Genomic DNA, 27,442 nt, shown 5'->3' on the forward strand with positions numbered 1-27,442 from the left:
AGCTAGGTTGCATTGGCAGCCAGCCAGGGTGGGAGCATGGTCTTTGACAACTTAAGACGTCAGCAGTGTAGTTATTAAAAAGAGCCCAAGCTCTATAAGGGATATCAGTGTCTGCATCGCTGCTCTGGCCGTCCTCCCGCGTTGCAGTTTCTTTACATGGCAGCATTTTCAGCCAGGAGGAGGACTTGAGGGTGAGGGGAGGTTGTGATTCTACATCAACAACGTAGTCATTTGTGGCACAGAGGAACACATACGTGTCCTGTAGCAACTGCTGTGGTCAGATGTTGGATAGAGAGAGAGACGGAAACCATGGTACACATGCCGGAGGAACTGATGGATGGCTCTGTGCGACAGAGGTTAACATTTGAGGCCTCAGTGATTCCCTTACTTCGTAAAAGGGCATGCTGAGATCCAAGAGGTTAGGTCATGAGGCCAGGCTCCCAGAGGTGCTGAGTAGGGGAGCCACAGCGAGCAGTGAGATCTCCAGCCTGCTCCACTGCACAGGGTTTTAGGATCCCTGGGCTGCAAGTAGCACTATTCCTAACTAAGCGTGATTTGAACTAAGTGGATGTTTATTATCTTCCATATCACACAGATGTGTAGATTCAGATGTATAGAATCAGGTTTGTGGATCTAGCTCGCAGAGCAGGCCACGTATGGCTGCACAGACTGGATTGCACAAATGGAGGGAGTGCCAACGTACTGGGTACCGCCTGCACGTCTGTATGGATTGGCTCTGGCTATGGGATTGAATTAGTGATGTCAGGGCAGCTTCTTGGTGGCTCTCTCTGGCTTTCCCTCTTAGGTGCAAGATGACTACAGCCGCCCTAACCTTGTTATTGCATGTCAGTATCTAAGCAGAAAGGATGGGTAGATAAAATCAGTATTCTGCTCAAACCATTCTCTTCCTGGGGGTAAAATCTTTTCCAGGGCATTTAACAGACTTCCCTAATATCTTATTGCCCAGGGATGGTTCATGTGACCACATCTAAACCAACCATTGGCACAGGAATGTACTCACCACTGTTAGGCTTGTGAAAGCAGGGCTCTGCCGGCAAAGGTAATGGGTGTTGGGAATATGACCAGTGGGGTCTGCCAGAGATTGCTACATTGAAGATGGAGTGATACATTTTAATGTATACTATGCTGCTGAAAGGAGTCCTACAGCATTTAGAAAAGAAGGCAGATCACAGATCACTGGAAGTGGGGAGTTCAAGTTTACTTTCTCTATATTGATGATGTTGATGTTTCACTCTGCACAGGCTAGTAACTCTTCTGGAACTGCCTGACTTGATGAGAAACATGGCTTTCACCTAGGGGAAGTGTAACCTCTTAGCATTACTATTTCAGCAGCTTTCCAGATTTTCCATTAACAGGTTCAGGCACTCTGGAATGATCTTGTTTTCTGGGTGAGCAATTTGAGGCACATGGATTTCCCTACCTGTTTCCAGAGTGGAGGAAGGAAGAACAGCTACCTGTTTCTCCAGCTACAAAGTCACACTTAAGGTGACGACCAAATCAGTTTCTAAAATGCACAACCTGTGAATCAGGAAGGTTTAGATTGGAGAATGCAGAAATACAAATATATTTATAAATAAAATATAAATAAATACAAACTTTTAGACTAGAGGATGCAGAAATATAATATTCTTGCCCATCAGGGATTCACAATTCACTGCAGCTGTTTGTGAATGAAAGTTGTGTTAATTAAATATCTTGAAGTTATACAGCCACCCAAAGGACACTGGAAGTTGTTGATTCACGCTAAGGAAACAGGGGAAGCCAGGAGCCCAGGCCAGGTGGATGAAGCCAAGGAGAGGATGAATCACTCCTTTGGTAATATGGGGGTACCTGCTGTGGAGGGAAGGAAGCAGTGAATTACAGGGTATGTGGTTCAGACCGTGGATCTGTTCCATTTCACATTTTCCAGCATCATGGGGGCGCTGTGAATACCAGCTGCAGAGAAGATGTTATTGCCTAAGAGTAGTCTTACGCACACCCCTTGAGGAGTTTCTCGTGTCATGTATGATATTCAGAAAAATGTGTGCATCTTTGCAATATCCCTTGCCAAGAGGAAAAGTAAAATTTCATTGACGAGATTTCCTTTTAAAGACATCAGCAAACTTTTCCTGTGGTGAAGGGCCCTCCCCTTTCCACCTGCCCCCTACAAAGCTGACAGAGAAAAAAACAGAAAGTGAAATTTAAAAAATGCAGTGACCATAGAACTATAAAGCATCTTTGGAACTGGAATTCTCTTGAGTGAGGCAGTGTCCATATGATTTCTTTCCATTTCTCCCAAGCGGGAGGAGGCTGAGTAGAAGGAATAACCCTCTCTCTGTAACCAATCCTTGGGGCTCCTGTGAAACAGATCTGCTTGCACCCTTAACTCCCCCTTTTCTTTTGGCTGGAAGGCTTGTTAGGGTTTGTGAGAGGAGGTTCAGGACCTTGAGTTTGAGAGGGGACCAGGGATGTGACCTGAGTATGACAGATGGTAGCTGCTTCTTTTTTTTTTTTTTTTTTTTGCGGTACACGGGCCTCTCACTGCTGTGGCCTCTCCCGCTGCGGAGCACAGGCTCCAGATGCGCAGGCTCAGCAGCCATGGCTCACGGGCCCAGCCGCTCCGCGGCATGTGGGATCCTCCCGGACCGGGGCACGAACCCGTGTCCCCTGCATCAGCAGGCGAACTCTCAACCACTGCACCACCAGGGAAGAAGCCCTGGATGGTAGCTTCTTGTATTGCGATGCTCTTTTGGCCACATGTGATCTGGGGCTTGATTATCAACTGTAATTCCGCCTGACACAGATAACACTGAGGGAAACTTCTGGCTGAGTGTTTATGGAATTGGCTGTGTCTGGGACTGAGCTGAGTTCCCTCTTTCTGGGGTCAACTTCAGAGATTAGGCTTGCGGGGCAGGAGTCCTTTGTTGAGGTTCCGAGATAAGAACTCTGGGGACACACAGTGGTGGCCTGTGCTCCTGGCCACGGCCCGGCATGTTCGGTGGTATTGGAGTCAGGCAAGCCTGGTTCAGGCTGGGGACCCCAGTCCAGGATGGTTGCTGGGAGGGGAGTGGCCTCCAGCCTTCTCTGAAGGGAGAGGGTTAGTCTACATGCCATAAATTATAGATATTCCTCCTTCACCTCCACACAGGTGACCTCACAGGAACAGAGCTGTTATTTCCATCCTGTCCATTCCTAGCCACTCCCTCCCTGGTGCCCAGCTTCACTTAGCGTCCTGGCAGGGAGACGGAGCAGCATCTGGAGGTTCAGCCTCTGGTTTTGCATTAAACTGGCCGTGAGGTCATGGAAGGAGGAACCACGCAAGCTGTGTGCGTGGGAATTGTTCCCTGCCGTACAGCCCTCATGGGCTAGGTCTGCTCAGGAGGAGGGCCGCAGACCCAGAGAGAAAAGGGTTTTAAAGTTGACCAGCATCCCCACCTTCTCCATGCCCCCTGGCTGCAGAGCACCGTGGACAGAGTAGCTTCCTGGAATTGGGATTTATGTCAAACTCGTATATAAGAGCACCTAGAAATGTTCCTTTCATAGTTAAAGACAAGCAGATTTAGGAAAGAAACTTCTCTAGAACACATTGTGGCATGTCCATCATAGGAGGTCTTGGGAGTACAGACTCAAGGAGGGCCTGTTGGGTGGTTGCCCCCCAGCCCCCATCAGTACCATCTGTGAAACCCTGGATCTTCTTGTTTTTTTAACAAAGTAGACACTGATAATGCATGACTTTTTAATATTTGGGAGCTGAAAGTCTCAAAACATAAGAAAAGTGTTTCTAAAAAGTTTGTAAGGCTTCCCTGGTGGTGCGGTGGCTGGGAGTCCGCCTGCCGATGCAGGGGACACGGGTTCGTTCCCCGGTCCGGGAAGATCCCACATGCCGCAGAGCGGCTGGGCCCGTGAGCTATGGCCGCTGAGCCTGCGCGTCTGGAGCCTGTGCTCCGCAACGGGAGAGGCCACAACAGTGAGAGGCCCGTGTACCGCAAAAAAAAAAAAAAAAAAAAAAAAAAAAAAAAAAAAAAGTTTAAGGTGTAAAAACATCAAGCAAATAGATGAACTAAATAAATTCTAAACAAAAAAGGGAAATTTACATGTGTAGGAATGTGTATCTTGTCTCTCCTTAACCTGACAGGGCCAACTCCTGGCTCCTTTCAGTAGTTCCTGTATTGCTGTGTTCTCTATGTTTAAATATTCTACAGCATTTGTGCAATTTTGCTACTGATTAATTTCCTAAGAGCCTTACGGTCTGGAGTTCATCTGGTCTGCTGATTTCATGGTTCTTAGAGAAACAGTTTTTTCTTCATACTTCCATGTCACGAGGGCCCTGCAAGGACAATCTCAACAGCCTTCTCCTCTGTAGTTTTGTCTCCGAGAGGAGAAGGACATGATCTGTTTTGTCATTTCTCCAGGCCTGGCCGAGTGGTGGTGAGAGCTTGGAGTTGGATGGGCCAGGCCATTATTTTAAAATTAATTTTTATTGGAGTATAGTTGATTTGCAATGTTGTGTTAGTTTCAGGTGTACAGCAAAGTGAATCAGTTATATATAGACATACATCCACTCTTTTTTAGATTCTTTTCCCTTATACGTCATTACAGAGTATTGAGTAGAGTTCCCTGTGCTGTACAGTAGGTTCTTATGAGTTACCTATTTTATATGTCGTAGTGTGTATACGTCAGTCCCAATCTCCCAATTTGTCCCTTCCCGGCCCCTCTCCCCCTTGGTAACCATAAGTTTGTTTTCTACAGCTGTGACTCTTTTTCTGTATTATAAATAGGTTCATTTGTACCACTTTTTTAGATTCCACATATAAGTGATATCATATGATATTTTTGTCTTTCTCTGTCTGACTTACTTCACTCAGTATGACAATCTCTAGGTCCATCATGTTGCTGCAAATGGCATCATTTCATTCTTTTCTATGGCTGAGTAATATTCATTTTGTGTGTATGTATGTGTGTGTGTGTCTGTCTGTCTGTCTGTGTCTGTGTGTATACCACGTCTTTATCCATTCCTCCATTGATGGTTGCTTCCATGTCCTGGCTATTGTAAATAGTGCTGCAGTTAACATTGGGGTACATGCATCTTTTTGAATTTTGATTTTCTCTGGATATATGCCCAGGAGTGGGATTGCTGGATCATATGGTAGTTCTGTTTTTAGTTTTTTTTTTTTTTTTTTTTGCTGTACGCGGGCCTCTCACTGCTGTGGCCTCTCCCGTTGCGGAGCACAGGCTCCGGACACACAGGCTCCGCGGCCATGGCTCGCAGGCCCAGCCGCTCCACGGCACGTGGGATCCTCCGGGATCGGGGCACGAACCCGTGTCCCCTGCATCGGCAGGCGGACTCTCAACCACTGCGCCACCAGGGAAGCCCGTGTTTTTAGTTTTTTAAGGAACGTCCATACTGTTCTCCATAGTGGCTGCACCAATTTATATTCCCACCAACAGTGTAGGAGGCTTTCCTTTCCTCCACACCCTCTCCAGCATTTATTGTTTGTAGACTTTTTGATGATGGCCATTCTGACTGGTGTGAGGTGATACCTCATTGTAGTTTTGATTGGCATTTCTCTAATAATTAGCAACGTTGAGCATCTTTTCATGTGCCTCTTGGCCATCTGCATGTCTTCTTTGGAGAAATGTCTATTTAGATCTTCTGCTCATTTGATTGGGTTGTTTTTTTGATATCGAGATGCATGAGCTGTTTATTTTGGAGATTAATCCCTTGTCGGTTGCTTCATTTGCAAATATTTTCTCCCATTCTGTGGGTTGTCTTTTTGTTTTGTTTACAGTTTCCTTTGCTGTGCAAAAGCTTTTAAGTTTAATTAGGTCCCATTTGTTTATTTTTGTTTTTATTTTCATTACTCTAGGAGGTGGATCAAAAAAAGATCTTCCTGCGATTTGTGTCAGAGAATGTTCTGCCTATGTTTTCCTCTAAGAGTTTTACAGTATCTGGTCTTACACTTAGGTCTTTAATTCATTTTGAGTTTATTTTTGTGTATGGTGTTACAGAATGTTCTGATTTCATTGTTTCACATGTAGCTGTCCAGTTTTCCCAGCACCACTTACTGAAGAGGCTGTCTTTTCTCCATTGTGTATTGTTTGCCTCCTCATAGATTAGGTGACCATAGGTGCGTGGGTTATCTCTAGACTTTCTTTCCTGTTCCACTGACCTATATTTCTTCTTTTTTTTTTTTTTTTTTTTTTTGTGGTACGCGGGCCTCTCACTGTTGTGGCCTCTCCCGTTGTGGAGCACAGGCTCCAGATGCGCAGGTTCAGCGGCCATGGCTCATGGGTCTAGCCACTCCGCGGCATGTGGGATCTTCCTGGACCAGGGCACGAACCTGTGTCCCCTGCATCGGCAGGCGGACTCTCAACCACTGCACCACCAGGGAAGCCCCACTGACCTATATTTCTTTTTTTGTGCCAGTACCATACTGTTTTGATTACTGTAACTTCATAGTATAGTTTGAAGTCAGGGAGCCTGATAGCTCCAGCTTCGTTTTTCTTTCTCAAGATTGCCCTGGCTATTTGGGGTCTTTTGTGTTTTCATACAAATTGTAAAATTTTTTGTTCTAATTCTGTGGAAAATGTTATTGATAATTTGATAGGGATTGCATTGAATCTGTAGATTGCTTTGGGTAGTATAGTCATTTTCACATTATTGATTCTTCCAGTCCAAGAACATGGTACATCCCTCCATCTGTTTGTGTCATCTTTGATTTCTTTCATCAGTGTCTTATAGTTTTCTGAGTACAGGTGTTTTGCCTCCTTAGGTAGGTTTATTCCTAGGTATTATATTCTTTTCTTTTGCAATGGTAAATGGGATTGTTTCCTTAATTTCTCTTTTGGATCTTTCGTTGTTACTGTATAGGAATGCAAGAGATTTCTGTGTGGTAATTTTATATGCTGCAACTTTACCAAATTTATTGAAGGGCTCTAGTAGTTTTCTGGTAGCATCTTTAGGCTTTTCTATGTATAGTATCACATCACCTGCAAACAGTGACAATTTTACTTCTTCTTTTCAATTTGGATTCCTCTTATCCCTTTTTCTTTTCTGATTGCTGTGGCTAGGACTTCCAAAACTATGTTGAATAAAAGTGGTGAGAATGGACATCCTTGTCTTGATCCTGGTCTTAGAGGAAATGCTTTCAGTTTTTCACCATTAAGAATGATGTTTGCTGTGGGTTTGTCATATATGGCTTTTATTACGTTGAGGGCCAGGCCACGTTGGCTGAGAGCTGAACAGTAGATAATCCACTGGCCTAGGCTGATTCCGGCCAGCAACGGGAAGTCCCACTTCATGTCCTACTTCAAAGCTGTTTGCCAGGAGCACACAGTAAACTTTTCATTTGTATTGGTTAAGCTCCAAGAACCAGTACCTGTTCAGGGAGTTGAAGTGAGCACGGGCAGATACAAGAAGCTGCACTTTGCCAACCAGATTCTATACTGTCTGTCTCCAAACTTACAAGAGGCAGCAGTAGCCCAGAGCTGGGGTCTCAGGGGAATGGGTAACGCTGATGGAAACTACATACACATCTAACATGAAACACACTTGTATCAACATTAACATGCAGAATCCTATACTGAGGGGTATTTTTGTCGTCCAAAGGTCTGGACTCAATCCTGATTTTACCTCTTTGGAGTATGACTTTGAAATGTCACCTAACAGCTTTTTGAATCTCTTTCTTCATTTGTAAAATGGGAATATCAGGCTTACTTAACTCAGTGGGTGGTTATGAGAATCAAATGAGGGGATGTATGTGAACTGATATGCATTAATAGTTGCTAACGATGATATACTTCCTATGGAATGTTATTTCTTGAATCTTCTATCTTTCTAATACATCCCTAGACCTGTAAGTTACAACTGGTTCTTTTTCTACTTGTGCAACAAGTGAAATCTTGTGTTGGGTTCCTCAAAGTACGAATGGGTTCTTGGAATCACCCAGTTTTGTAAAAGATAGCTCAATCTCTCTCTTGTCATTTGCCCAACAGTGTGCCATGTAAAAAATGTGTGGTGGTTGGTAATGGAGGAGTTTTGAAGAATAAGACGTTAGGAGAAAAAATTGACTCCTATGATGTAATAATAAGGTAAATATATCTTCTGTTTCCTAACCTGGAATTCTTTCAAAAGAGTATAGTTTTCTGCTTTAGTACCGCTGTGTTTTAAAAGGAAGTAGAGTCGCTGTAGTATGTTTAAGTACATTACACATTACTCGAGTTGTTGGCTGGAGTAGGCTTAGATTTCAGGACATTTATTTAGCAAACATTTATGAAATCCCCCTAATATTCCAGGCACAGTTCTAGCTTTAGTGCTAGCACAGTTCTAGGGGGATATAGCAGTGAAAAAGAATGATGTTCTTGCTCCCTGTGGAGCTTACATTCTAACGAGGGGAAGAAAACAGTAATTAAATAAAGAAATGTAGTAATAAATGCCATGCAAACAATTAAAACATGGGTGATAGAGAATGACTGAGTGGCTATTTTTGAATTGATGACTGTTTTGAAGGGGAGACATCTAAACTAGACCTAAGACCACACAGTACCGGCCATATGAAGACTAGGGAATACAGGCAGAGAGGATGTTTACTGCAGGTCTTCAGGAGGGTATGATGCTAGGTTTAAGAGCAGTAGCAAGAAAACCAGTGAGATTGGAGGGCAGCAGGCTGGGGAGGCGGTGCACTTGGCAGCTGAAGAGGTAGGTAAGGAGCAGGCTGTGTAGGACTTTGTAAACTACGATTAGAGCTTGCGTTTTATTTTAAGTATAACAGAAAACTTTTGAAAATTGTTAAGCAAGAGAGCAACTCTATCTGGTTATGTCTTTAAAATACCCTGGTGATGGCATGGACAATGAAACAGGAAGGACAAGCTGTGGAAATGAAGAGGCCAGTTAGGTTGCTGCATTTGGGTAGCGAATGGTGGCTTTGCAACAGGATTGTCATGGCGTGGAAGGAGATAAGGGGCTAGATTGAGGCATGTCTTGTTAGAGTTATCAGGCTGTTCTGATGCATTCGATGTGAGCAGAGATGGGAATAAAGGAATGCAGGATACCTCCTCTTGGGTTTTCAGCTTAAGAGATTGGCTGGATAGTGGTACCATTCATTGAGTTGGGGAGGACTAGGGTAGGAACAGGTTTAGAGGAGAATCAAGATTACTGTTTGAACATACCAGGTTTGATCTGCTTATTAGATTTGCAGTGGATAAGTCAAGTAGGCAGTTAGATAAACAGGTTAAAATCTTCATTGCAAACAGCCTGTAAGTTGTACTTAAACCATGGACTGGGTGAGATTTCCCGGGGAGAGACGGAGAAGAGGGCCCAGGACTGAGCTTTGAAGTAGTCAAAACTTAAAGGTTGAGCAAAGAAAAAGGAGTTAAAGAGTTGGAGAGGATCTACCAGTGAGGTAGGAAGAAAGACAGGAGAAGGTGATCACAAAAGCCAAGAGAGCACAGTGTTTTAAGACAGAGGGAGGTTTCAAGCATGACAAAGGCTGGTGAGAGGTCATGTAAGATAAGGACAGAGTTCACCATTGGACTGGCAAGCTGAAGCTCACTGTTCCTCTTGACAGAAGAAGACTTGGAGGCACGGTGCGGGGGAGAAGCCCAAGTGGAGTGGTTTGAGGAGAGAATGACAGGTGAGAAAGTGGAGAAACCAGTAGAAGCAACTCTAGAGAAATTTCACTGTGGAGTTGAGAAATGAGATAGTTGCTGGAGATGATTATGGACTCAAAGGAGATTTTCTATTTTGTTTCCTTTTATAGATTCTAAAGCATATTAATAAACTGATGGAAATGAATAAGGAGGTTGGTGTGGTAACAAGAGAGGGGATGGGGTCCAGAACACCAGTGTGGTTGTCTCTGCAGTGGAAGGGAAAGCTGGGAGTCCCATAGATGTAACGGTGGGGAAATGTGGACATTTCGAGTTCTGTTTTCTCATTGAAAGGGTGAAGTCAGGTCGTTATCCGGGATAAAGTTTGTGTGTGTTGGGAATGGCTATGAATAGTCTTCTGTAGAGTGGGAAAGCTTCGCACTGGGCAATGCATTAGGATGACCTGGCAGTGCTTGGGCGTTTTGCTGGGTTACAGGCTGAGGGTTTCTGCATAGTGTGGTCACCTTATTTTCTGTGGATTATTCATTTTGAGGAAGCTGTGAAAATGTATCCACAAAACAATGTTGAAGCACTCACAAATTTCTTTATAATTGTCTAAAATCTGGTCACCTAGAACCACACCAGGCCCTTGTGGGAAAATGCCATTAAAGACATTATGAAAGTCATTTCAGGTGTTACTAAGGCTGCCAGTCAGTGGCAAAGGGTCTAACAGTATTTATCTCCTAGGGGACAGTGTTTTGGGAACAATGCGTTCCTTTTCATAGCACACCTTCATGGTGTGTGCATAAGTAGTATATGTCTAACCTTGGCTTTGAGTATCCACAAACCCAACACTGGATCCTTTGTGGTTCTTTGGTTCACGCCAGAGACAGTCATTCATTTGGTTGTGCTTGGGTATAAATATAGCAATTTTATGTTGTTACTTTATTTCAGAGCACAACAATTTTGGTGGGTTTTCAAATCACCTTAACTGTGACTCTTGCCTGTCAGTCACTGAGACACGTCCACCTGCTACATGATTGTGTAACCCTGGGCAAGTAACTTTATGTACATTGGGGCCCTCATCTACAAACACAAGGGGTTTTGTCTGGATGTCCTCCCACGTCTCTTTTAGCTTGAGTATTCTGTGGTTTTATGTTCCCATTTGTTTCATTTTGTCTTCAATTTTTCTGGAGGTAAGAATGAATTATCAGTGTCCCCGCAGTTAATTTTCAAACACAAATGAATGTTTCTGCCTTTGATCAAATAGCTGTTTCACGAAAGGGTTACTTCCTTGGCTGTTACGTGTGAAAGACTGACGGATTGCCGTGTGGCTTTAGAGCCCTGGCTACACGGCTGACAATGTTTGTCCAGCTCTGAAAGCTCTGAGAACTGTGATGGACATGACCCGTACTGCGCTTGGCCTACATATCTTGTGTGTTTTACTACCCACAGAATGAATAATGGTCCTATTTTAGGACATGAAGAGGAAGTTGGGAGAAGGACTACCTTCCGACTTTTTTATCCAGAATCTGTTTTTTCAGATCCCAATCACAATGATCCTAATACTACGGTGATTCTCACTGCTTTTAAGCCGCTTGATTTAAAGTGGCTGTGGGAATTGTTGACAGGTGGCAAAATAGTAAGTTGGCAAAATTGATCTGGCTTCCAATTACCTTCATTTTTTTTTCATAAAAAAAAGAGACAACAACAAGTTGTATTTTCTATTTTCTTTATTTCAGAACACTAATGGTTTTTGGAAGAAACCAGCATTAAATCTGATTTATAAACCTTATCAAATCAGAATATTAGATCCTTTCATTATCAGAACAGCAGCTTATGAACTGCTTCATTTCCCGAAAGTGTTTCCCAAAAATCAGGTATGTATTTTCTTTTGCACAGTTTCAAACTAAAGACCTCACTGGGGTGGGACAGAGGGTCCTTGGGGCTTTTGGAAACTGGCCTGGGTTAGTGAAATCACATATCTTTGGATTTTAGCTTTATGTTTTTCAGGTTGCAAGGAAAAGAACCTTAAGTGTGGGGGTGTGTTCTGTCATTAATTAATTAATCAATCAGTTATTTTTGGCTGTGTTGGGTCTTTGTTGCTGCCCACTTGCTTTCTCTAGTTGCGGCGAGCAGGGGAGGGTGCGTGGGCTTCTCATTGTGGTGGCTCCTTTTGTTGCAGGACACGGGCTCTAGGTGCGCGGGCTTCAGTAGTTGTGGCTTGTGGGCTCAGTAGTTGTGGCGCACAGGCTTAGTTGCTCCACGGCATGTGGGATCTTCCTGAACCAGGGCTCGAACCCCTGTCCCCTGCATTGGCAGGTGGATTCTTAACCATTGCGCCACCAGGGAAGTCCCTAATTCTTTTTAATTATAAGGAATCTCATTGACTCTGACTCTCGCAGCCCTGTTTGTCTACATTCCTTAGGGAAAAAATACTCTTTAGACCCATACAGTGGCAGGCTATGTTTTTCACTTGAAGCTTGAGTAACTGTGTAATGTGATATCTCAGCTGAAATGAGGCTTTCCCTTTTGTAATTGGGTAAAATCCAAAGAAATAAACACGTATTTTGTATCTTTTCTTCACCATGATAAAGAAATTCTAAAATATTACATGCTTAAAATCAAACAGCTTTTACAAAGGAGTATTTTTTAAAAAAAGGAAATCATCCTTTTCTCTTCTCTCCATAACTCAGGTTATCTCCCAAGCTTTATTGCCTTTTATATCCTTCTAGACTCTTGTCTATGCATTTACAAACACAAGCACTTGTTTTTTTAAAGTTAATTTTTATTGGAGTATAGTTGCTTTATAATGTGTTAGTTTCTGCTGTACAGCAAAGTGAATCAGTTATACCTATACATATATCCCCTCTTTTTTTGATTTCCTTCCCATTTAGGTCACCACAGAGCACTGAGTAGAGTCCCCTGTGCTATACAGTAGGTTCTCATTAGTTATCTGTTTCATACATAGTAATTATATATGTCAATCCCAATGTCTCAATTCATCCCATCCCCCCTTCCCCCCTTGGTATCCATGTTTGTTCTCTACATCTGTGTCTCTATTTCTGCTTTGGGAGTAAGTTAATCTATACCATTTTTCTAGATTCCACATATAAGCTGTATTATACGATATTTGTTTTTCTCTTTCTGACTTAACTTCTCTCTGTATGACAGTCTCTAGGTCCATCCATGTCTCTGCAAATAGCACTAGTTCATTCCTTTTTATGGATGAGTAATATTCCATTGTATATATGTACCACATCTTCTTTATCCATTCCTCTGTCAGTGGACATTTAGGTTGCTTCCATGTCCTGGCTATTGTAAATAGTGCTGCAGTGAACACTGGGGTACATGTATTTTTTTGAATTATGGTTTTCTCCAGGTGTATGCCCAGGAGTGGGATTGCTGGGGCATACGGTAGTTCTATTTTTAGTTTTTAAGGAACCTCCCTACTGTTCTCCATAGTGGCTGTATCAATTTACATTCCCACCAACAGTGCAAGAGGGTTCCCTTTTCTCCACACCCTCTCCAGCATTTATTGTTTGCATAGACTCTTGTCTATTCATTTACAAACACAAGCACTTTTTGTTTGTTCAGTATAATTGTGATTATACTATAGATACTGTTCTGCTATTTCCCCTCTCCATTTAATTAACACTTCCCCTATTTATAGACCTTTAGTTTTAAATCCAGCTTTTATCCTCTATAGGTAATGTAGAAATACATGTACTTATAGAGGTTTTCTGCACACTTGTGTGATTTCTGTAGGAAGGACATCTGGAAGTGGAATTCCCACGTCTAAAAGCATAAATAGTTTAAATTTAAACCCTATTTCGTAGTAATTTTGAGGGGAAAGGACAGCTTCTGAATGTATATTTTGTGACTTTTCAGCTCTTACTTTCCTACGTGAAGTAAGATCAGATTTGTTCCTTGATTTTTGTTTTAGGTGGTGCACAGGAAGACCCTGGTCTTACTTAGAGATGATCCTAGAACTAGTTGTAAGTAGACTGAAGTTCTAGTAGGACACAGTGTCCCAGAAGCCAAGGGAGGGACACAGCTGTATTTCAGAGAGGTCAGCTATGTCAGATGCGGTCCTGGAAACATGGAGGTCATATTGATATGGACAAGGGTAAGAAAGAGAAAGACAGCCTGACTGAACTGGGTTAAAGAGAGAGAACATGGGACATGAGTGAGCGGAGGCAAATCTTTAATGGAGTTTTGCTAGAAAAGCAAGCAGAGAAATGGTTGGAAGATGTAGGCTCAAGAAGGTTTTTTTTATTTTAAAGAAAGATAGATGATATATTTGTGTGCTGAAGGGGATGATTCAATAGAGGGAAATATTGATGATGAAGAGAGAAAGGGGATACTTGTGAAAGCGCAATTGTTGAGAAAAGAAATGTGATAAAATAGAGTGCACGAGTGGAGAGGTTGGCCGTAGGTAGGAACAGGGACATCTCATCCACATGGGAGTGAGCATTGAAAATATGGTTAAAGACGAAGGTAGATTTGGAATTGGGAAGATGATGTAGCTCTTGTCTGATCGATTCTGTTTTCTAAGAAAAATAAGGATTAAACTGACAAAGTAGGAAGAAGGGTAGAGCTGTTGGATAGAAAGGTATGAAATTGTCATCTTGGAGAGTAGGAACGGAAACTTACTAGGGGAGTGAAATGTCAAACGGATGGCTAGTGGGAAGCAGCTGCACAGTACAGGGAGATCAGCTCCAAGCTTTGTGATGACCTACAGTGGTGGGATAGGGAAGGTGGGAGGGAGACGCAAGAGGGAGGAGATATGGGGATATATGTATATGCATATAGCTGATTCACTTTGTTATACAGCAGAAACTAGCACACCATTGTAAAGCAATTATACTCCAATAAAGATGTTAAGGGAAAAAAAAGACTTAAAAAAAAAAAAGGCTGTTAGGCTTTCAGACAGATTTGCTTCCTGGAGTTTATCTGATTTTATTGTGCTGCTCTGATTTTTTTCTTTTTCTCAAAATCATAACTAATCATATGTAATTTCCATGGGATCTGTAAGAAACATTAAATCAAAAGAAAATCTCCTTGAATTTTTGTATTAGTAAATTTAAGATACATCTTGTTTTTGCCTCTGAAGGCCATCCAACGAGAATGAAAACTTTGAATGCCAAGACCCTCTGCCAAACATCTATTATAGTGTTTTTCAGGATATATGTACATGTGAAGGGGATGCTTGGTTTCTTTCTTTTTAGTTAAAATTTAGTTAAAATTATAATCAATTTAAAAACAATATTGAGATTGTGACTTTAATCTGTATATACATCTAGAATCTTTATTTTCTAGTCAGATCATTACCATGGCAATTTGTTATTGAAGTTACTTAATTAAAGCCGTCTTTCCCTAGAGCTAAATTATCAGCATTATAAAATGGAACCATTTTAAGGCTAAATTATTTGAAGCCTTTTAGCATGATCTTATCCGTTAGTGAATTAAGCTGTCCTTACGTTTCATACATGGGTTTAACATTCTCAGGCTTTGCTTTTTCCACAAGTTGCTTGACTTCGGCGTGTTTTTTAAAAACAAGGCAGCAGCATCCTTTTCCTTAAAGGCTTCATTTGATAGCTGTCTTCTGGACTAGTACTGCAGTTAAGTTTTACCTGAGAGACTTTCTAAGATTTCAAGCAACACTTTATATTCAGAGTTAGGATATTAACTGTTTGGGGCTTGAGCCTTAGGGCATGACAAGGATTTAACTGAAGTATTTCTGTCCTCATTAAATGTTCAGAAGATGCTATTTTATAAGATTAGGTCACCAAATGTTTTGGAAACAGGTACCTGGTTTGGATTTTTCCCCTAAATTTTCATTTCCTCCCCCAGAAACCCAAACACCCAACAACAGGAATTATTGCCATTACATTGGCATTTCACATATGTCATGAAGTTCACCTTGCTGGTTTTAAGTACAACTTTTCTGACCTCAAGAGTCCTTTGCACTACTTTGGGAATGCCACCATGTCTTTGATGAATAAGGTAAAACAAACAAACAAAATATATATATACACACTTTGATATAATCTTTTATCTTTAGAGTTGGAAAACTTATATTCTTCTTTTTCACCCTGTCATTTTACTGAGGGAACAGGTTTTGAGGGGATGATGGCTTGATAAGGGTTTACAGAGATAGCACGTGCTGAAATTAGGACTCAGGTCCAGAGTTCTTACTACAGCAGCAGTTCCCAATCTGTTGGCCTCAGACCCTTGGGAGAAACTCATCAAACCTATATAAGGACCAAGCCTTACCCTAGATACTGTATCATATTTGCACTATTTGAATATATAGAAACCTGCTGTTTGAGATATTTCAAATTCACCTAAAAGCATGGCCATAATCATAACGAATTTATTCATGTAGTTTTTCAGTTAAGTCGATGAGAAGGTCCATAATATTTTAACCTCATGAAAGAATCTTCATGGTCAGAAAAGTTGTAAACCTTTATACTAGATCATTCTTCTCTTGAATGGGGATTAATGGTGGTGGATTTGATCCTTAAGATTTTGACTTTAATTGATTAAATGGGAAGGAATTTCCTATTTTCCTAATTATAACTTAGATTAGTGGCACAGTGATAGGATTGAAATGTTACCTGTACATTTAAAATATTGAACTGTGAATGATTTGCTGTTAAGTATATGGATATATATCCCATGACATGAAACCAGTCCCCTTAAATCTTCATCCCTAAATACTATATAAGCTGAAAAAGTGGTATTATTCAGGTTAGAGCTTAACACTTTCAAATTCTGGTTTCTAGATTTATACCATAATTCAGTAGACTGGAAGATGATGTGAGGGAGCCTCTTATGTGATGGTTTAAGTGGGAAGAGTGGGCTTTAGGGAAAGCTCTGGCGCAAGAATGAGCAATGAAAAAGAAATGAGAAAGATAAGTTAAAAGTCCATGCCACTTGTTACTTGAGTTTTTAATTAAGCTTTTTAGATACAGCATATTCCGTTGCTGCTGTTGTTAACGTCTTGAGATTGGGATAGATAGTGATTTTATTTTATTTTTCTTCTTTAGAATGCATATCACAATGTGACTGCAGAGCAGCTCTTTTTGAAGGACATTATAGAAAAAAACTTTGTAATCGACTTGACTCAAGATTGACCCTACAGACTCAGAAGATGATGCTAACAGTATTAGTTTTATTTTTACACTGCAATTTTTAGTTTATTTTAAAATATGTTGGATGTACTTGTCAAGAAATTAAGTCTGTTGCTGCCTGGTGCTTCATAACCACCAGCTTAATTTCTGTGAATATATTTAATTTATGGAAACCAAGACATGGTAAGATATCAGGGAGAGTGAATTTTTCATTGCATTGTTTTAAAAATAAGCTAGTTTTCTGAGGTGTTTTTAAGTATCTTTTTATAGTTACTTCATCTTAGACTTTTGAAGGGATGTGACTTCCTAATAAGTAAGGGGATTTAGTTTACCACAGCAGATTTTGAATGTAACATGACATTTTGAGAGGTTTATCTGCCTCCTGTAAACTGGTGGGGAGCTGGCATGCAGCAGTGCCTTGAATGTGGCATACTGGAACCACTTCAGGCCTCTGTATCTCCCTCTCTGGATGATTGATTGGTTCCTTTTTGTTCTACCTGAGGAACCTGACTGGAATCTTAAACCAGACCCTAAGCATGGATGATTAGGGAAATCTAAGATCATACTGGCTTAATTAAGCATTTTTTTCTTACAGTTAAGTTAAACCATGATTATGATGAATAGTTTGGTAGAATGAAGATTTTTTTAAGTCGAAAGAAATAGGAAAAATATGAAACTCTGGATAAGTAAATAACCAAAGAAAGAATGCGATTCCTAAAGTCTGGTGACTGCATTATTTTAAAGAAATAAAGTTTATACAAAGAAGCTGAACTAGGCAAGCTCAAGAGGGGGAAAATTCTTAAAACATTTTTTGCCTGGTTTAATTTATTCATTAAAATTTCCAAGTTTATTGGAAGTCAATTAGGAAAGACATGAATGAGTAAACCTTTAAGAAGAGTCAAGCTTTTTCTGGATTTAAATGGCATTTTCATGAAAAACCAGTTGTCCACATGATGAAATCGCATCTTCAAATGGAAAGCTTACCTAGGGTGCACCAGAGAAGAGTGCTGTGGGATGCAAACAAGCCAGCTGGACAAAAGTGGTGAGCTAGTCGTCTCCCTTTCCATTTTAATGTCTGACTATAACCAAAGGCTATGGGGAGGGAGGGGGACAAGGGGTGAAGAGAACAGTGGAGGTTATAAGGCTGGAATCAAAAGCTGTCAGAAGAGGTAGGAGTGGAAAGAACTGGCATCTTTTGAACAATAATTATCACTGGGAGACAGTGATAATTATCACTAACTAGCCTGCATCTCTAAAGAGAGAGTATAACTATTAGATCAGAAACAGAAATGACTGACATACTTGAAAGTGGTGTAAGGGGGACAAAACTAGTAGCGGATTTAACCCAGACCTAGACAATAAATATGGACTCTGTTGTGTTAATCCCAGCATATGTTTGCACCGTACCAGTCTTGTTTGATTTTTCTGATAACTTCTTTGAGGCGCAAAAGGCACAGCTGTTCAATGTGATCTTTCCCTCATACCACACAGCCATAGGCTGCAGCTGGGCTGCTGAAGCTGAGTTTGCTGTAAAGTAATTCGGGCTTCAGAAAGGATGGCGCTGGCTACAGAAAAAGTCAATGTCAAAAACCAACGGTAGGGACTTCCCTGGTGGTGCAGTGCGTAAGAATCCACCTGCCAATGCAGGCAACATGGGTTCGAGCCCTGGCCCGGGAAGGATCCCACAAGACGCAGAGCAACTAGGCCCATGTGCCACAACTACTGAGCCTGCGCTCTAGAGCCTGTGAGCCACAACTACTGAGCCTGCGCACCACAACTACTGAAGCCCACGCGCCTAGAGTCCATGCTCTGCAACAAGAGAAGCCACTGCAGTGAGAAGCCCGCACACCACATCCAAGAGTAGCCCCCGCTCACCGCAACTAGAGAAAGACCCTGCGCAGCAACGAAGACCTAATGCAGCCAAAAATAAATAAATGAATTTATATATATATATTAAAAAAAAACCCAAAATCCCCCACGGGTGGCATTTTCAAATGTTACTGTAAGTACTATAATATTGGCCATAAAAAATCTGATCTTAAAATTGAGGGATCTGGCATTTTGCATGGTATGAGAAGGGTTACAAACCTCAAGGTTGTTTTATTTAAGCAAAAAACAAAACCTGAACAAGACATATATACAATTTATTAAAAACACACGAACACATTAAAATCTCACTATTTATACAATCTAAATTCTAGCAACATATACAAATACTGAGTGACTACAGTACATGCCGAGGTAAGAAAAGTACATTCTGGGAGAATATCACTGACACTCAAGCCATTTTTATTTCCAATACGTATTTCAATACATGTTTTGTTTCTACCTTTCCCAGTGCCAAAAAAAGAAGAGGAGGAGATGAGAAGAAACTAGTCACAAGTTGGATTAAATGAGAACTGGTGCCACAGTTGACCTAAAAGTATCCAACTCTTCCTTAGATTTTGCAGTTTAGGGACTTCAAGTTCAGAACTGAAAGGCAGAGCCAGTAGGTAAAAAAAATTTTTTTTTTTAATAAGCAGAGCTTCATTGATTTCTCTTAAGAGGGGCTGAAAAGCTTTTATTGTCCCACCTAATCTATTCATTCTTTCCAATTGTATTATCTGACATGGTGTTTATGTAACCCTCTTGCTCTCCAGGTAACAATGTGGAGCCCAGGGAAAGAAGTTCAAGCTTTATCACATTCCATAGAATTATGGCCACATTCATATTTAAACGAGCTCATTTTCTGCTCCCTCCAGTGTGGGGGTGGGGGGGAGGGGGGGAGGGGACGTGTATACGTAACATCCTAATTTCAGTTACTGTATAAATCCTCTGCTCGAACCATTTCAACAGCGAATAAACCCATTGTTCAATACAAAGTGCAAACAGTGAAACGTGAACTTAAATAACTGGGCTAGACCCTGCATATGCAATAGGATCTATTTAGATTTACAGCTTTCAATAAAATATAAATCAGCATTCACAATATCTTCCCTTTAACTGTGCCGGTTCCCAAGATCAAGTAACAGCGAAGCCAGTGTAATTTTATGAAACCTTAAGGGCCATATTTCCTGCACCACTGTCTGATTCTACTTTTATAACTGCATTAACAGGAAAGAATTTAATCCAATAAGCCACAGTGAGTTAAGTCTTTTACATGTTTCAAGCAAAGAATAAAAATTCCAAGGGAATTTTGTAAAAAATGGTTACTTTCACATTTTCAGTTGTTACTTGATTGTCTCCAAAGCTGTATATATAGCAGACATAGTAACATTAGGGAAAAAAAAAAAAACCCAAAACAAAACTCTAATATGAAAACATACGAATTAAAAGAAAAAGTACAAACCAGTACAACCCTTTGTATCAGGCTCAGCTCTTCATTTGGAAAGTAAAATATATAATAGTAGTAAAAACTAGGTATTTTATAAAAATTATTGGTAGTTCAAAAACAGCACAGTGGCAACATATGAATCAAGTCTTAAAACATGCACTATTTAAGAAAACATTTGCTTCTCAAAAAAAAAGTTATATGGGAAAACAATCAGGTACACACAAACAAAAATAGCAAGCATCTTTGGAAAAATGAAAGTTACTGAAATCACTTCTCTTAAAGCTTCAAACAGGCATATGATTTGAGAAAAAGTATATTTTTGTATACTAAGGACGAATAAAAAAATAAAGCAATTGGTTTACTCTCTTCCCACCTGAAAGGGGATGACTGCATTAATACATGTGCTTCACACATTCATAGGTTTTAATAAAAGTTCAACATCTGTGCTTTTTGTTTCAAATATTTTGAAACAAAATGTGTATTGGTTTTTCAGTGAATAAAATTATGCCTCAAAAGTCTGTTGGAAAAAGGAAAAGCCACTGAAAATAAGACCAACAAAATCATACAACTAGAAGGCAGGGAGGCTGTAGAAATAGGCAGTTCTGTTTTGAAGCAACGTTTTACAATACTGATAGACTCACGGAAGCAAGCAAAATGAACACTGTACATCATTAGTCAAATTTAGCATATTCTGCCATCATCTGGTGGCACAGGCTAGAAGAAACGACTAGAACCTGATGGGGAGTATATTTCAATATTAAGTCTGCAAACTAAGGGTTATATTGATTGATAGAAGAGGGGAGGCCAAGTTTATATATTTTAATCATATGGTCAGCTTCCATATCATCTTACCAGTCTAAAGACTTTTAAAGATGGTTTCTACACTAATGCTAATAAACTGCACGTGGTTTCTATTTCAGTCATTTAAACTAGTTCTGGGCAAATGGTGACAAAGAAGTTGCCCAGAGGTATCAAAAACAAGACAGGAATTTTCCCTTGCTAGGATGCTGAAACATTTGTTCCCTAGGTATGATATAAAGGACTGCACCCCCTACCACATAGATGGCATAATCACACAGAGCTGAAGAATACATGCTGGGTTTACATTTCTTATAGTAGTTTACTGTGGAAAACAAGTATTTCTTTATTCGACTAAAAACAACAAATTACCTTGAGATTCAAAGAATAACCTGTATACATAAAACGAAAGAGGACAAATTCGGCAACTTTTTTTGGCGGCGGGGGGTGGTAATTTATATGACTCCCACGGAGTCATGATTTTGCCTTTTACCGTGATAAATATAAGCGGGTATTGTTTAGTGTTCACTTTTAGAAACCCTCAACTTTTCACAACTCTCCTGGGAAAAATTCCATTGCAAGTAAAGTTCGGGGCGGAGAATCTCCTTTACAGCTTTTTTAATTTGTAAAGTTGTTCCTGTTTTCACATGGAAACATTAGGGGATCTGAAATAATGAGGTTGATAAAGCAAGCATCACCCACTGAAAAAACTCAAGCATTTACAAACACAAGAATGGGGCTGGCCACCAAGGGCCCCAGGTGGAACAAGCAGGGATGAGGCCAAGTTATGTACTATGAAATGTTAAAAGCTCGTTAAGAGTGTCAGAAAGTGAAAAATCACTCTGCTCGCTACAGGTCAGTTTCCCAGCTATAGCTCTTCCTAAGGAAAGATGGATAAGTATATATGACTGCAATCAAAACAAGGATTATGTCACTATTTTTTTTAAAAAATTCAGAAAGCAATATAGGAATAGAAGAGGAAGAAGTCATGATAGTACCCACCTTTCACAAAGAGCAGAATTTCAAGCCATCAGACATTTTATAACAGTACCATGCGTTATTGCCAGAAAGGCTTACAGAGCCATCTCGAGTTCATCAATGTAACTGCAGCATTGGTAATAAATACTCTCAGTGATTTTTAATTTCTTTGAAGTGCATAGTAGGGAGCTTTTTCTGTATAAAATAGTGTTTTACAGTAGTAACAAACAGGATATTTGAAATTTAATAGGCAAGCAGTAACTGCTACAGTAACACTTTTAAAGCAAGATGGCAAGATTAGTAGTTTCCTGTACCTCGGTCATCACATTTCCCCCAACCACGTCCGTGACAGATATGTAATACGTTCTATATATTACTACCACTAATACAATTTTAAAAAGGCCATGTGCTTTAAAATGATGCTTTGTAAAAGGCAGCATCACCTTCAAAGGGTTTCTTTAGAAACACCACACTCGCCAGCCCTCCCTGCTCCTGATACCCCCTGTGCGCTCTGTGGCACCTGGTACACCAACTCGTCTGGGGCACTTGGAGCTGGCTTACCACCTTTCGGCGTATCATACTGGGCCTGGGCTGACGAGCAGCTGTCAGTCCTGGAGAGAAGAGTGTTGTATGTTCCCACCAGAGGGGGAGGTTGGTTCCCTGCAGCTTTGAAAGTGGACGCTGAGGGCAGGCCAACCGAAGCTGTGGGGTGCCCGGACATTTCCATGACGATTGGGGTTGCGTACTCGGGCCCAGTAACCGGGAGTGGTTCAGCATAGGCATGATAGACTTCCTGCACAGGGGAGCTGTAAGGGTCTAGGTCAGCATAGCCTGCTTCTTTGCCTTCCTCTGGTTTAAAGGTAGATCTCTGATGGAGTGTGCCAACAATTCCTCCCACAAGTGGCTGTGCATACTCTGTGGGTATCGCAAAACACAGACAACAGAAAAGTGATCTCATTAAGGCAGGGATCCTATAATTCAGGGTGGCAGCTGCAGGCTTGCACCGAAAACAAACACCTCTTTATGGCACTTTTGTTACGGATCACTGATGGATCTTCCCGCAAAAACTAACTTCAAAATGAAAACTAAAGACGTTACCCTATATCTCATGGTAATAAGTCAATGTGCCAGAAAGCTTCATTCATGGAAGTCTGCATAAAGAGTGTATATGTTCTTCAGATTTATAGACAGTACTTCATTGGAAAATAAATATTCCATTATTGAAATAATATTCGTCTTGGAAAATAATTTCATAGATTTTTTTTTCTTTTTCAAATACTAGGAAATGTTTAAAATATATTCTAGGTTAATAGGATAAATACTGTGAGGCCACTGTGTCTTTCCTGCTCTCCTTTTAAAACCCCCAAACGCCCAATAAAACCAAACGAAATTTCAGGTAAGCAGACAAAATGCCCAGAGTTGTTAGAAATGAGTACCCCAATTTTATGGGTAGAACATCTAAGACACAGAAATGACTCTCAAGGTCTTTTTAAAAAGTGGTTCTATATTTGGAAACTAGCTCATCTCCTATACATGAAACAGATAAAGGGTACTGCAAATCTCACAGCACTTTACAGCGAGCGCGGCAGCTTCTCCTTCCCATGGTGGCTGCACCAGTTACCTGCAGAGTCAGCCTGCAGCACCGTGGTGACTTCTCTAGGACTCAAGTGATTCACTTCACTACTGCTGTAGCGAACTGGGGTTTCCTCGTGCTCCACTGATTTGGTAGGAAGAAACTGCTTCATTCCTTTCCACCAACCTTCATTGTGATTGTAAGCAAAAGAGACCATTACATAGAAAGCTATGTTTGAAATGATAACAGTGTATGAAGGGAGAAATCCTGTTGCATTTAAGCCATTTCTACAACAAATATTTATACAAACCAGCCTTTGTGTTCGAGGTTTTTTGGTTTCTTTGGTGGTTGTTCTGGTGGTAAAATACACACAACATAAAATTTCCTATCTTAACGATTTTTTTTGGCCGCGCTGCACGGCTTGCCGGATCTCAGTTCCCTGACTGGGGATGGAATGGGGGCCACAGCAGTGAAAGCCTGGAGCCCTAACCACTAGGCCACCGGGGAACACCCTGAACCATTTTCAACTGAACAGCTCAGTGTTATTAAACACATATTCACATTGTTGTGCAACCCTCCCCACCATCCATCTCCAGAACTTTCTTCATCTTGTGAAACTGAAATTCCATACCTAGTAAACCGTAATTCCTGATTCTTCCCCTCAGCCCCTGGCAAGCACCACTCTACTTTGTCTTTATAATTTTGAGTACTCTAAGTACCTCGTATGAATGGAATCATATGCTATTTTTCTTTTTGCGACTGGCTTATTTCATTTAGCATAATCACCTCAAGGTTCATCCACGATGCAGTATATATTGCAGAATTTCCTTCCTTTTTAAGGTTTAATATTTTATGTGTATAACCACATTTTGCTTATCCATTTATTGGTGGATAGACACCCGGATTGCTTCCATGTTTTAACTGTTCTGAATAACGCCGCTATGAACATGGATGTAAAAATATCTTTTCAAGACTCTGCTTTCAATGCTTTTGGGTATATACCTAGAAGTGGAATTGCTGGTTCATATGGTAATTCTATTTTTAATTTTTTTGACAAAAAATTCTGTTTTCCACAGAAGCTGTACCATTTTACATTCCCATCAATGTGCACAAGGGCTCCAGTTTCTCCACATTCTTGCCAACACTTGCTGTTTTCTGTTTCTTCCTATTCTATTTTGTTCCTCTCTTCTCTAATCTTTATTATTTCCTTCTTCCCTATAGCTTTGGGTTTAGTTTGTTCTTCTTTTTCTAGTTCCTTAAGTTGTTCAAACTTATTTTTTGCTTTGATAAGACTATCCAGTGCAAAGCAGAACATGGTAGAAATCTCTATCAAAAGCATATACTGAAGCAAATCACTGCTATTATAGTGCAGCCAGATATAGTTTGTTATAGCAGTGGTCTTTAATAAGTTTTAATAAGCTTAAAAAATTCTAATATCAACCCTGCGAGGGGCGGGAGGATGACGGTGAGAAGTAGCAGCCCAAGACCTACCCCCATCACTGCTCTTTTCTACCCTCGTCACAGTGAATTCTTTTGACCCCTAATAGTCATTCCAGTGGTGAGACTGGGAAGTGGGAGACACGCCCACAGAAGGCCCCTGGTGTCACCTGCAGCAACCTGCCACCTGCCACAGAGAGTAGGAATTCAGAAGATGACAACTCGTGGCAGAGATAGCAGATTTCACTGACTCGTACAACGCTGAACTCCACTGCGGTAAATATCCACAGCAGAGTGACACACACATACACACACACTGTGTCACCAGGACTGCAATCCTCTGCTTCTTACCTAGTGTTCACATACACCACACAGAAAGCTGGTCTCCTCAAGACCGATACATGGGACAAACCAGACTAGTTTTCCAAAAGGAAAAGAACAGAGCATGTGTTATAAGAAATTCTTACTTCCTATTTCATTACTTACAGACTAGAGATTTTACAGAAAAGTAAAAATGATCAGAACAGAAGAGGAATGCCATTTTTCTAACAGTGCTAGGGAGTTTACGTGGGCCTGAAAATGGCTTTCCTCTTTCACTGCTGCCAGCTGGAGGGCAGGGGCTTCCCTCTGATGGAAAGAGATGTAAAGCCACAAATTACCTGCCCGGTCCCAGTAAGGTAAGTCATAGGTGCCTTCAGCTTTTTTCTTCCTGGAAAAATACAGAAAAAAAAAAAAGTTAGCAAATAGAGTGAATTCACTAGTAAGAAAGCTCTGAAACTGCAGGATAAACACCAAAGTTAATAATTAGTCAAGAGTACACATTTCTACTTGCTGATTTCCCTGGGAGACCTCTTTCACTTGACTTTTGAAGTTGCCACTGCTGAGGCTCACGAATTCTGGACTCTCAATAAATATTAAACAACTATCTCCTGAGACAGTTATCTTGTTACCCAACTATTTTCCACTCAAATGGATAAAGGGATAAAAAAAAAAAAAAAGACTAAGTCTGTAGATAAAAACCCTGAATCAAATCAAAGACCCAACCCTGACACGTGGATTATTATGGGGAAATCATGTTAGGTTTGTTTTGGTTTCAAATACAAATTTCACAAATCAGTCAATTCATAAAGTTCACAGGACACAACAAGAACAACAAAACCCCCATATTTTCTTCTGCACTGTTACTTTTTTTTTCAACTTCCTGCTTTTTTTCTACAGTCCTTTGCCCCTGAGAAGTTTAAAGTGTCACACACCCTTAACTGCATAGACCTGATTCCTCCACCCTGCGCAAGATAAGCCAACGCTGTCACTAACAGTGAGGGGACCGAGGGCCACGTGTGCAACGAGGAAGGTTCCTCCCCGGCCTGCTCCTCAGAATTCTGACACATCCTCCCCTGGGGAAACTGTCCCTCCCCAACGTTAAGAATTGCTATCTACCGTGAGCCTTTTAAAAAGAAAAAAACCAAGCACACGAAAGGACGTTTTCTGATGTACACCTAATTAAAATAATGCTCTGCAAGCTAAAGGGAAAGAAGTTGTTCTAGTGTTGTCGACGAGGAAAAGAGGGTTATGTGACTCGCTGAAGGTCACAAACAGGGCTTTCTCAAAGAGCCCAAGCTATGTGCTTTTCCTACTTCGAAACATTCTTCTCTAGTATAAGACTATGTTTTTATTATTGATACTAAAAGCTCCCTCATTTTAAAGTCTGGCTGTGTTTAAAATATAATACTTCATTATTTCAAAGTAAGGTATAGTGTAAAATTTGTGGACGAGATGGTAGGTGCTGAAGCTGTCCAAGGGTTGTACTATAAAGGATTTCATAGTCTTGATCTCCAGTGACAAAGCTGCAGGTGATTTATTCATCACATGTGAAGTACTTAGAACAGTGCCCGGCATGGGTTAGGGATTCAGTAACTTGCAGCTGTTTTTATTATTACTTTTCTCCTGGCTGTTTTCCATAAGCCCCTTAACGGCACTTCCTCTTTACTCCTTGTCACAAAGCCAGTGGTCAGCAATTTCATCCACGACGTTTGTAGAAGTAACCTCAATTCTGCAGCTCAGACCTTTTGTCCTGAACAGGCTCGTGTTCCATCTTGCCTCTTGGGGGCCTGAATGTCCAGAGTCCTTTCAACGCCATCCCCAACGGATCTCAGGACTTGCCTCCTGCCTCTCAACAGCTCTAATCCCCTGTCCTTACCCCCACGCCCTGGGGCTTTAACCGCAGAGGGTTAGACTGGAACTGCTGATTGATCAGAGGCTGCAGCGGCTAACGGTATGGGCTCTGGAGCCTGGACCAAATCTTCACCCTGCCGTGTGCTGACCAGGTGACCTCGGACAAGTTACCTGGGCTCTCTCAGTCTCACTTTCCTCTTCTATAAAATGGGATTTATAACAACACCTGCTTCACAGGTTGTTTTAAGGATTAAATGAGTTAAAACATGTAAGGCATTTAGAAAAACGTGTAAAACCAGCATTTCATTTTATTTTCTATGAAACTGCCGTTGCTGCTGTTCTCACCACTACTACTGTTGCTGTCCGGTTCCCTGAAAGCATCATGAACTTTCCTTCCTGGACTCTCCCAGAGCCCTGTTCCCTCCTCCCCCGCCTCGTGCCCTCATG

At 41.0% G+C, this 27,442-nt stretch overlaps 2 protein-coding genes across 17 annotated transcripts in view; one reads left to right on the forward strand and one right to left on the reverse strand.

Annotated features, from left to right (window-relative positions):
• Positions 1-19,458, forward strand: part of ST3GAL6 (ST3 beta-galactoside alpha-2,3-sialyltransferase 6) — an 81,540-nt gene extending 62,082 nt beyond the window's left edge. For 12 of the 16 annotated variants that reach the window (XM_060098657.1, XM_060098667.1, XM_060098668.1 and 9 more), the window contains 5 exons: positions 7,996-8,091; positions 11,041-11,227; positions 11,328-11,465; positions 15,442-15,594; positions 16,641-19,458. In XM_060098657.1, coding sequence (XP_059954640.1) covers positions 7,996-8,091; positions 11,041-11,227; positions 11,328-11,465; positions 15,442-15,594; positions 16,641-16,727 — 661 coding nt within the window. In that variant the 3' untranslated portion in view covers positions 16,728-19,458. Of the gene's footprint in view, positions 1-1,467; positions 1,507-7,995; positions 8,092-9,598; positions 9,633-11,040; positions 11,228-11,327; positions 11,466-13,531; positions 13,584-15,441; positions 15,595-16,640 lie in introns of those variants that run through there. The other 4 variants (XR_009532564.1, XM_060098670.1, XM_060098662.1 and 1 more) reach the window with 4 other exon arrangements.
• The window catches only part of DCBLD2 (discoidin, CUB and LCCL domain containing 2), a 96,668-nt gene continuing 88,075 nt past the window's right edge, over positions 18,850-27,442 (reverse strand). The window contains exons 14-16 of the mRNA XM_060098654.1: positions 25,483-25,532; positions 23,435-23,572; positions 18,850-22,728 (exon numbers count right to left, since the gene is read on the reverse strand). Coding sequence (XP_059954637.1) covers positions 22,259-22,728; positions 23,435-23,572; positions 25,483-25,532 — 658 coding nt within the window. The 3' untranslated portion in view covers positions 18,850-22,258. The remainder of the gene's footprint in view (positions 22,729-23,434; positions 23,573-25,482; positions 25,533-27,442) is intronic.

The sequence above is a fragment of the Mesoplodon densirostris genome, chromosome 5, assembly GCF_025265405.1.
Source record: "Mesoplodon densirostris isolate mMesDen1 chromosome 5, mMesDen1 primary haplotype, whole genome shotgun sequence".
Classification (NCBI taxonomy): Eukaryota; Metazoa; Chordata; class Mammalia; order Artiodactyla; family Ziphiidae; genus Mesoplodon; species Mesoplodon densirostris.